The 11,265-nt window shown below is 38.1% G+C and overlaps 1 protein-coding gene across 1 annotated transcript; it reads right to left on the bottom strand.

Moving 5' to 3' along the window:
- Nucleotides 1–1,072: 1,072 nt before the first annotated feature.
- Nucleotides 1,073–9,870, bottom strand: LOC134047612 (cytochrome P450 2J6-like). The gene is made up of 9 exons (XM_062498887.1): nt 9,700–9,870; nt 7,976–8,138; nt 7,468–7,617; nt 6,358–6,518; nt 3,953–4,129; nt 3,650–3,791; nt 2,127–2,314; nt 1,765–1,906; nt 1,073–1,251 (listed from the first exon to the last, which is right to left on the bottom strand). Exons 1-9 carry the CDS (start codon nt 9,868–9,870, stop codon nt 1,073–1,075), a joined length of 1,473 nt encoding a protein of 490 aa, XP_062354871.1.
- Nucleotides 9,871–11,265: the final 1,395 nt, after the last annotated feature.

The following is an 11,265-nucleotide window of genomic DNA, read 5'->3' as shown; positions in this document are numbered from 1 at the left end:
AGTATAAAAATAATCTTTCCTGTGTTGGCATGCAGCATTCAATTTGTACCTCATACAAGAAGACTGTATCCCAGTGCCATAAAAGAAAATCCCTTGTTAACTGCCAGGAAGCAAACCAGCAAAAAACATCCTCTTTTTCCAAGTCCTTAGGCACCTGTCTCCTAAAAGGGCTTCCAGAATTCTTCAGTAGTGCTAAATCTCCTCTTGGGTATGATGTGCTAAGTCAAGTCTTCTAACTGTGATAAAGAATCCATTTTAGAAAATGAAAGAATAAATGAAGCTGAATAAATTTTTGGAGGATCTGGAATAATCATCACAAGTAGGCTACCTGGCATGAATAAGTTCTCATGTTGCTGGCAACCAGTGGGCTCATAAAAAAGGATAAATTATCAAGACTCTGTGCCTGCTCACTGTTGTAATTTGTTTTCCAGTCCTTGCTCTTTGCTTGCAATATGAAAAGCTCTCCACAACTGCCTGATGAAGCCACTCGTCTATTTTCATCAGAAGGGTTGAAATGCTACCTGGTTTAGTGGGTGAAACCCTGAACTGTCTTGCTCAACAACAAACCATATCAGTCTAAGGGAACATTAGATCATACTATCTGCCTCTAGAAAGCTTCCTCCAAGAGCTTCTTTTACCTCCTGCACCCAATTAATATCCCAAGACAGACTGGAAGACCTCTGAGCCTGTCTCCACAAATGCAACTGTGGCTTATGAGAAAGAATCTTTATTCATGAGACTTCCAATTTATAGACCACATTTCAAGATTGTTCTCTGTAAAACTTATTTCCAGTTGGTAATAAATAAGTCTCAATTCTAATCTTTCCCTTAATGCCTTTATTTGTTACACATCAGGAGAAGTTTACCAGTATTAAACAAACAAACAAGCAAAACAAAACAAAAAAACCTAAGTATGAACCCTTTCTCATTATAATGCTCAGGATCTATCAAGATTCTTTCCAGGCTGTGATTAATCAAATGAAAAGGAAAGCAAAAGTCTTAGGACATGCAAAGAGGAATTCACATACAGAAGCAGTTTTACAGAGTGACTCTTCCCTGAATCTGCCATTTCCTATCGAGGAATGGCACAGATCTGGTAGGGAGGTGGCTTCATCGTGCTCCCAAAAACAAACTTGGTGTTGACTTCCTTCACTCCTTCTGGAAGGGTGAATGTGAATGCTTGTAGCAGGGTGGAAAAGACAATAAAGAGCTCCATCCTTGCCAACAGCTCCCCCATACACACACGGTGCCCTGTGAAGAAACAGAAAAGGCAATTCAGCCAAAGGATTTCTACCATGCCTTCCTTACTAGACTGCCTGGGATTTTCTTTGCTTTTTTTCTGCTGGTGTTATCCTTTCAACTTTGCCATTTAATGATTCATAACTGAAAGGCTGCTTGTATTTCCGCAAAAAGTTTCAATCTACATTTACAACAGGCAGCAAGACATTATAGAAATTGTCACCAGGATGGCATAGTTCACATTTACAGTCTTCCCAGCACCATGCATTTTTCTGCTGGAAATATGTTTTGATAGCTGGATCTCTTCTTGGAGAGAAACTGGATCTGTCTTCCAATAAAGACTTCTTTGTGTGTCATTCCTTTTCTTCCAATCTTTTCCACAGACAGCTGGACTTCTCTCTTCTTGGATCTTTAAAACAGTTTGTATATGCCCATTTGTAGGGGCCTTCCCAGTTATTCTGGGGAATGAATGGATTTGAAGTTTTTACCACAAGGAGTAAATAAATCCCTGTTCAGTGCACTTACCTATAGCAAATGGTAAGAATGCTTCTCTGTTTACAAAGTTTCCATCTTTATCCAGAAAGTGGTCTGGGTTGAACTGATCAGGTGTCTCCCATTTTCCAGGATCAGCCAGAACAGAGTCAATATTTGCTAAAACTACGGTGTTCTGGAAAAAAAGGAGCAGTGGCTTCAACAAAAACTATGACTGTAGAATCTACTAATATCTAGGACAAAGCCTTGTGAAACACCATCCACAGAGAGTCAAACCTTAGAGGCACTGCTAGAACAAGAGTTCATGTCTCCAGTATGAAAAACTTCAGAAGCCTCTCTAACATCATCTAATGGATCAAAGATCAAGTTCATTCAAACGTGCAGCACATTTGTACCTTTGGAATATGATATCCCAGCAGCTCCGTGTCCTTCACGCTCAGTCTGGGCAGTGCAATTAAGATTATGTTACTGTAGCGCTGGATCTCGTGAATTACAGCATTTGTGTAGGGCAATTTTTTCCTGTCCTCATAGCAAAATACATGGGAACAACCCACAACAGCATCCAGCTCCTTCTGGACTTTCTCTAAGGGGGAATATTCAGCTTAAAATATACACCAAACAATCTATAAACTCTATAGTCATATTTTTTCCTGTTGCTTTTTACAGCCAGAATAGCACCCAACCAGATCAAAAATACGCTTTATAAAAAATAATGCCTTCAAATTCCCATAGAGATGACCCCCCAAAAAAATTGACATTGAGGTCGTTTATACATGGCATATATACTTCTAAAATAACAATAGCAGATGAGGTCATTCTATATTAATGTGTGGGTTCCTGTTACATTTACTGCTCTAAGGTAATTTATGATATATTTTCTACAGGCAGGGAGTCAACTGGAAAAAAATATTAATTGTGTGTTAGGGGAACAGTTTAATAATTGATCAAGGATTGTTCTTCATTAAGAAGCACATAGATTTTGCTTGTCATCTGCAGATGTCCTAACTGCTATTCTGTAATTGCTTGCCTTGGGAAGCACTTACATAGATTAATTTTCCCAAGGATTTATTATTTTTACTTACAATCTGAGCTGAAACAATAATTTCTGATTATTTTTATTAATACTACAGACTCTATAATTGCAATTAGAATTACACCCACAAAATTTAAGAATGCGTTAATATATCTGAGAAGATGAAAAATCATGTGAAAATTCAGTATGTGCAACCCAGACTCAAGTTTGAAGTCCTTTGAAGGTAACAAAAATGGGAGATCCTTTCTCCTTAATACTTCCACATTTTCTACTTGGCAGGCCCCTGCTATGGCTTGTACTCATCTTAAACTCTCAAATATGAGGCATTTAAAGTGAGTTTTACACCTTCTAATCTTTTCTATCCCATAAACTCTGGCTCTTTTTATTTCGGTCATTTTATTCTGCCAACCTGTATCTTTCTTCTGTGAATGTCCTTATTAAAAGTATAGATTTTCAAGCTCCTCATCCCAATATTAGCTACCTGACACTGTATTTAAGTTATTTCTGTAGCAGGAAGCCAAGAGCAAATGAAGGAGTAGGACTCAGGGATTTAAAAGGATGATCCAAAGACTCCTTAGTGGAAATCTAAGAATTACTGCCTGTGAAGGGGCAATGGGGCAATTTATCTCATCTGAGACTAAATTTCTCCAGCTGATTAAATTAATCACACCCTGCATTCTCTTTGGATCTGTTAAAAGAGAAAAAAAAAACAAAACTGGAATGATTTGTCTGTATGTTAGAAAGGATACAGCAAGAAACAAATGAATGCTAATCAGTTCACCTGATTCCTACTTTAATAATTAGTCCCTCTACTTTTAACAGACACAACCACTATTAGAACTTTTATCATGGCTAGAGTTGCAGACCTCTTAAGGATGTGCTTACCTTGAATGTCAGGATAAATCACCATATAGAGCAATGCCCACAGTAAAGTGGTGGCTGTAGTTTCTGTGCCTGCTACAAAGAGGTCAGCAACAGTCTGCATCAAGTTTACTTCATCATAAGTAGAATCAGCATCTCCTTTAGCCTGCAGATATGAATTGAAAAGAAAGTTATGGCACACAAATGAAGTAAACCACCTAGAGAAATCATACATTTCTAAATTTATATTAGACATCATTATAATCACAGAAACTCTTAAAATCCCTTGTTGGTGGTGAAGTGTGAGAGAAGTTCAGAGGTACTCACTTTATCTATCTCATCCAAATAGTAATCAATAAAATATCGATTTTCATCAAGTTTTCTTTTTCCTTTGTGACTTTCAAGTTCCTTTGCTAGCAGAGTATTCACAAAATCTATAGAGGACTTAACCTTTTTAACTGATGGCAAGAAAAGACCAGCAAGCCAGGGAGACAACTCATATATCTGGAAAAGAGATATTTTAGATATGTGATATTACATATAAATATGTGGCATTTAACAAACTTGAATCCTAATACAGGCTTCTGAGTAGTGGAAAAAACATGTGAAAGACTGATGAGTGAATCAGCAGTAGATTGAAGGGATAGTGCCTATCCCATGATTCATTAAAGATTAAAGACTTTCTTAATTCTATTTTTCCCTGGAGCAAAATCAAAATTTCTTTCAGTTTTATACTACAAAGTTTTATATGTGTGTGTGTGTATGTGTATGTGTGTGCGTACATGTAGAGATTATATAAATATCAACATGACGTAGAAGCAATAAATTAAATTCCTCTCCACCCCAATTCTTTGCTAGGCTACATTTTGCTCAGCTGAACCAAGAATCTCCCATGAAATCTGTCCCTAGTCTCACTTTATCCAACACACATATAATTTCTTTTTCATCACTAAAAAATCCAGATCCAGGCTGGCTTCCTTGACACATGGGTAAAGTGAAAATAGAACTATCCAAACCCAGGTTTATTTTGTTACAGTAGGATAGTGAATGCATAAGGATTTTACTCACATTCACCTTCTCATAGATAAAAAGCAAATAGATCATCTCTGTGATGTGCAAAACAGCTCAATGACACAGAATTACTGAGCTGTGTAGATTTTCACCTGTTTATTCATTGTTCTAAACATATTCACCTTCTTGTCCTTATACTCTTATAAAGCCAGAAATCAGCAGAAGAAAACTAAAACACTTCTTATGTCCATTCCTTTCTTCTACTTCATTTCACTTTCTTTTTCTGCATTTTACAAACTGCGTCACATCCTTCCAGTTACAGAAGTACTGCAGCTTAAATTACCCATTAGGTCATAACTTCTGGGTTCACCTTTTTAAGTGGCAGCTGCATTACAAAGATTTATCTCCCCACAAGCCTATTCAGATTTCCAGCTCTATTTCTTCTTCACCCTACTGCATAATTTTCCTTAGCACTTCATGTCCAGTTACCAGGAAAACAAGAAAGTACTGCCAGTGATTAAGGGATTGTACATTCCTGTGAAAGCACTGTGGAGAGTGGGGCACAATGAAATGTTGGACTAGGACGTTTTTGTTGGCTCTGGACACACTACTAAGGTGTTTTTAAAACAACTTATACAAATACGTTCTAAGAGCAGTTTGGAAATAGCTGAACCTGTGTCTACCCTGATTAGAAGGGTAGCTTAGGAATCATTTCACTGGCATCATCTGGGATAGTTACTAATAAGTAATTTTATTTTAGCTTATCTACCAAAAGTATCAAATTAGTCCTCAAATCCCCTAGGACCTTGCTTGCAGCAGTTTCCAGTTAGTCAGAGATGGTGGAAATCATACAAGATGCAGAACTGGATAAGTTCCAACAAGTTCTGCAGAAGCAGCTGCCTCTTGCATGGGTAAATTCACTTTTTGATGCTACACAGTGGTTCAGTTCCATAAATGATTCCAAATAAAACTGCCCCAGATTGAGGCCATCTGTTCTGCTGCTTTGACAGCTGCTGTCACTGATGCACATGTGAAGTTAGGAGTTGGTGCCTTGAATGGAGACAGATATCGTCCAGCAGCTAAAGGAGGGTGACTTCCAGGGTGTCACTGTATCCTTGTAATGATGTGCAGATGTGGTACAGGTGTTGCTACCAAAAACTGTAGGGAAAAGTTGTTATTAAGCAATTTTGTGCCATGTTACCTTTGCACAAAACAGTTGCTCTACTCCAGTTTCTATGAGATTGGCTGGCAGTAGTGAAGGAAGCAGTAAAAACCCATTTACTCTTGACATTTGTTGACAGATGTGTCATATGATACAGTGGAGAAAGCCTGTTTGCCTGATAGAAATTAAGATAAGCCTATTTCAGACCTTATCAGATAATTTAATCCATATTTTACTATTGATTTCAGATATAGTCTCAAACACTGGAGTTGTACAGGTAGCACTTTTGCAAGAAAGTCCTTTGTACATCTCTCAGCCATGTAACAAACCTTCACATTTTCTTCCCTGTCCCTAAACACGGGAAATTTTTGTGCTATGATGAAGCATAAGCAATAAAAACAAGTTTTGAACTAGGCATCTGGAAGCATTGTTTTGATGTGCCCTGCAGAAATTCCAGGTGCTCTAGGATTTATTTTTGTTACAAAAGTAACAAGCAAGTTGCTTTCTTCATTGTCTATCTATATAGAGCACGCAAACAAACAAAATTTATTTTCCTTACAAAAAATGAGATGCTGTTCAAAAATGCTGCTAGGGTGTCAAAGGATTCAATCAGGTGGTTGAAATTCTCGTCATCTCTGGAGAAACGATGTCCAAAAATTATTGAACAAATCACGTTTGATACCGTATGAACAACAGGCATAGCTGGATCCAGAGGTTTTCCTGTAAACAAAGAACTGCATTCGCCATTAACCCTTATTGTTCCTGCTCTTCCCACTGACAGGAGAGCTGATAAAATTTCATTAACATTAATTAGATCACTGGATGACAAATTGTAATTCATTGGTAAAAGACTTGAGTAAAAAAAGTACCTTCAGACATCCGAAAAACACTGCTGGTTAAAAACAAGGAAAAAGCTGCTCGTGGGAATGGAATTAGTAGTATTAATTATAAAAACACCCAGATTTCATCAAACAGATCTGCATCAGCAGATGTGATGTTTGGCAATAGCCGGGGTACAAAAACAGCTGAGACATTAAATACACAGATGAGTTGAGAAGATAACCACCTTCTATTCTTTGCTCATATCATTTTACATTAGATTATTTCAACCTACCTATGGATTCACCCCATTTTTCAGCAGCACAATCTGAACAAACTCTCTCTCCTACTGAGGAGCTCACCAAGAGCTGTGTGAGCTGAGTTTTCTACTGCACTTGACAGAACAGGGCCCAGGTCTGTGCATCATTGGTCAAAGCTTTGCATATTTAATGCTTTTTCTTTTCTACACAGGAATAGGAGGCATTGTGACACTGATTTTGTTAATGTTTGCTGTTACCCTGATGCTGTTCCCATAAGTAACACAGAACTGACTCAGAAGTAAAAACACTGATAGGGACCAGTATATATGTATACTAGTATATTTATTATAAATATATAGCTAGACATATATAACAAGACAGGAATCTCTAATTCTGTGATCTTGCTATGGGGTTTCATGCTTCCACCAGTAAATATCTCATGCAGGTAGCATAATACAGACTTTTGAGACTCAGCTCTGCACATACACTTTGAATCCATTTTTGTCATCAAATAGTTTCAAAAGTTACCAGTGCCCCATTCTCCAGCAAAGTCTTCCACTACACAGACTGCTCTGCCCACCCTCACGTACCGTTTGTTTTCTGAAAATATTCCACCAAGTGAGCAGCCTCCTCTTGCAGTAGATAATCCTGGTCTTTTTTCCCTATTCCCATTTTCCTCATTGTTGCAATTCCAAAACGCCTCTGCTGCTTCCAGAGATGACCATTAGAGAACATAACACCTAGGATCACAGTGAACTAATGCTGTCAATACCTTATAAATTAATGGATTGGCATAGTTGATACATCCAAGAAGCTTCTCTTTTCTTCTCATTTTTTTCAATTTTTACAGCAATCTGGCAACATTCCTCTTTTCTTTCTTTTTGTATTTTAGCCATTTATATTCTATATAGAAGCTCTTACATTAACTTTATGCTGTCATTATTGTTCTGACAGAATATAGAAGAGAACTGTTTTTTTAAAAAATCATGAAAATAAAAACTTTATTTCCTGATGTAAATTAAGGACTTTGAAGCTCTAAATCAATATTCAAAACTAAGGATACAACATATTAAAAGATTTTCTGAGAGCAATAATTACCATTTCCATGCGTCAGAATGTGAAAGATTTTGCTTATGGGCCTTCCAGCAACATCTTCAGCACGGGCAGTCAGACCTTCCTTCACTGCATGAAACCCTTGCAGGACAACTGCAGGAGTGTTTGAAAACCATAAGGTGAAGATATTACCATGAATTTTGGCCATCTGTAGAACAAAGCAGATTCAGAAAAACAGGAGTGAGACCCAGTGGTTTTAAATCAAACAAGATGGACCAGATCTTTTCCCTGGGCAGATGCCCTAAGGGTCACTGATTTTGAGAACAGAGCATCAGGTGTGTTCTTACATACAATATAGTTTGAAGTCAGATTTCTAACTAAAGTTTCATTTATTGAAGATCATGATTAAAATGTCAGCCAATATTGTCAAAGTCTGTGATGTCATTTATTACCTTATGATTCAAACTCATTGTAGATTAACTCTTCCATTGTCACCACTTGCTACAAGACAGCAGTATCTGTCTTGAATGAATTTGGTGTGAACCATCTACAGATTCATCTTTGTGTGTCAAGTATAGCAAAACAGCCAAAGAGCTGAGTAATGCAGGAATCACCCTTTCCTTCTAGCTCAGCTGTGACAGTCTTGTCTTCAGCTGCCATCACTGGCAGTGGGCAGGACAGTCCTACCCCTGGCTGCTGAATCAGGAACCAGAAAATAGCAAAATAGGCTGGAAAAAGTGGTGTGTTGCCAAGATCTCCCAAGAAATGCAGGACAAGAGGATTGCAAAATTTTGCTGCCTGGGAGCAAAGGAGGGAATACTTATGCACAGTGAGCAAAAATGTATGTGCTTGTGCTTGCACATTTGTGTTTAATTTCATTTTTGTAAAGACCAGTTCATGGATTTTGAAACCTTGGGACGACCAGTACTAGTCTCCATGTCTGCAATGTCAGAAATAGAATAAAACACAAAAGACAGGCACCAGCTACTATTTTATGTTATGGAATAGTACCCATTGCCTTGAAATATGTAGCTCAGGGGGACAGAACTGGCAGGACATGAAAAAAATCAGGGAAAGGGAAAGTTGAGGACAAAGAGGGAGAGTGAGGTGCTATTACTTACGTATTTTAATATTAAATATTTAATATAGGTATATAAGAGCTATAAAATGACAGGATACACACTTTAGAAGTGCTGGACAGTACAACTGAACTTAGAAAAGGGTTTGAGCATACTATGAACTGTTTTGGTCATTTAAAACTCAGTCTTGCTAAGCAGAGTGAAAACTGTTGTGAAAATTTGACCAAATAGTATGTCACAAAAAGATTGATTCTAAGGTCATTCAAAAAAATCCACTGAATAAGTATATTAAAAAATTTTTGTTTCTATACTGGAAACACACATTTCCTCAGTAGCTATTTCATGGGATACTTAGAAAATACCATTGCAACAACAGTCAAATCACAGATATTAAAAGACTGCACAGAATTAGTGAGTCGACTTTTAAATACATCATTTTCCTGTCTGTAAGACAGGACTATTATCATCATTATACTTTTGTTCATATGCACACAAGGTATTAAATATTTATTTCATACTAAGTGCAAATTTTCACACAAAGAATCAGGTATTTTAATTATCCCCACCTATTTTCACATTTATGCAATTTAGAATAAATACTTCCCTAGCATTCAAAATAAGGTTATGTTAAACACATTTACTTTTCAATCAGCTTGTGAGTCCATTAATAACTTGCCAGAAAACACATACTTTTTTAAGATGCTCATGATGAATTCTGAAGTTCATCTGCAGCAGATTTCCAAAGAAGGGATATGGAGTTGGTCCAGGAGGAAATTGTCTTCTCATCCATTGCAATTTCAGAAACTCTATCAAGAGCAGAGACACCACAAAAAATCCCAGCACCTCACTCACTGTTAACATTTTACTTCTGGTTTACACAGCAAGGTTGTCTCTCTATGTCTGCTGTGTAGACAGAGGAGAGATCCAGTTTATCTTGCTTTTGAGGTACCTCCCTGAAAAAAGAAAAAAAAGTTGACACTCCTGTGACTTGCCGTCTTTCCCTCTTTATCACTTTTGCTTCCTCATCCCAGAGAATTAAGTGTCCTTATTTTTAAGCATATATAACATCATTCTATTATATTGCAGCTACACATCTGTCAATCATTGCCTCTTAATTATACATCTCCTTGTGCTATGACAAAAATCCCTGCCCACGGTCCTGGTTTCATAAAAAACCTCTTGCAAGAATGAGAAATAAAAAAAAATTTCTGAGGGTTGGCTGCACACCCAAGGGCAGTGGGGTTACTGAAAAGTTCAGGCTCATCAGTAGCCATCATATGCACCAACCATGGGCTCTGCTACTTAACCCATCCCATACTGTTGATTCTGATGTTCTCTGCTATTCCTTTAATATTTTTCCTCTCAGTTTATATTGAAAGGGGTTTGGAGGATGGCTCTACCTTTTAATTTTTCGCCTAGGGCACACAGACCACAAAAGACTCCAACTGATCATTGGGTAACAGGAGTTTGATGGTAATAATGATGTAACACCCAAGTGTCCTCCCACTCCCTGATCAGGAAAGCGAGGCTGCAGTCTCCTTGATCTAGCAGAAAGCAAAATTTCTTCACCCCTCCACCTGCTTCTGGCTAATCCCCCTGGATTGCCTGCAGCAGGAACAAAGATAACATACAGCTGCCTCTGAGAACTTCTTTCACAAGTGCTCTCATGAAACCCAGCAACTCCAGCTCTGCGAAGGGTGTCATTTGATCATGATCAACACAGATTTGGCACTTGCACAGGAACAGCATTAGCTTAGACTTGGCTCATCTCACATAGCAGCATGTGGCACTCTGGGAAGCCACCTAGATGGCCTTGCTGCTCATGTACCAAACTTACAGAGCTGGCGCAGCTAGAAATAAAACTTGTAAGATGTGAAGGACATTGGTTTACTCCAGAAACAGGGCAGTGAAATAATATTTACCCATCTTGCTGGCCACTGATCAAACTGAGAGCTGGGATCAACCTGAAGAACTGAATTACTCATTTCAGAGACCACTTTTGGGACTTTTAGTTCCTTTGCTGGTGTTGCATTTTCTGTATTTCAAACTGCTCCGAACTTTGAGTTCAGTATTTTCCAAAGTGTTCCTGGGAGGAGACATAGTCCCAAGGCTTCCCAGCCCTGACCACTTTCAGCCCCATCTGGCTACTGCACAGTCCTGGCTGGCTGCTCTGCACCTCCCTTGATCATCCAGGTTCACTCTGACTTTTCCATGCAGATTAGTCATATTCTGGTGATTGCACTTCTCAGCCTAGAC

The sequence above is a fragment of the Cinclus cinclus genome, chromosome 10 (assembly GCF_963662255.1).
Source record: "Cinclus cinclus chromosome 10, bCinCin1.1, whole genome shotgun sequence".
In the NCBI taxonomy this organism is placed as follows: domain Eukaryota; kingdom Metazoa; phylum Chordata; class Aves; order Passeriformes; family Cinclidae; genus Cinclus; species Cinclus cinclus.
The sequence above is the reverse complement of the archived record's forward strand: the minus strand, read 5'-3'. Positions and strand labels throughout refer to the sequence as shown.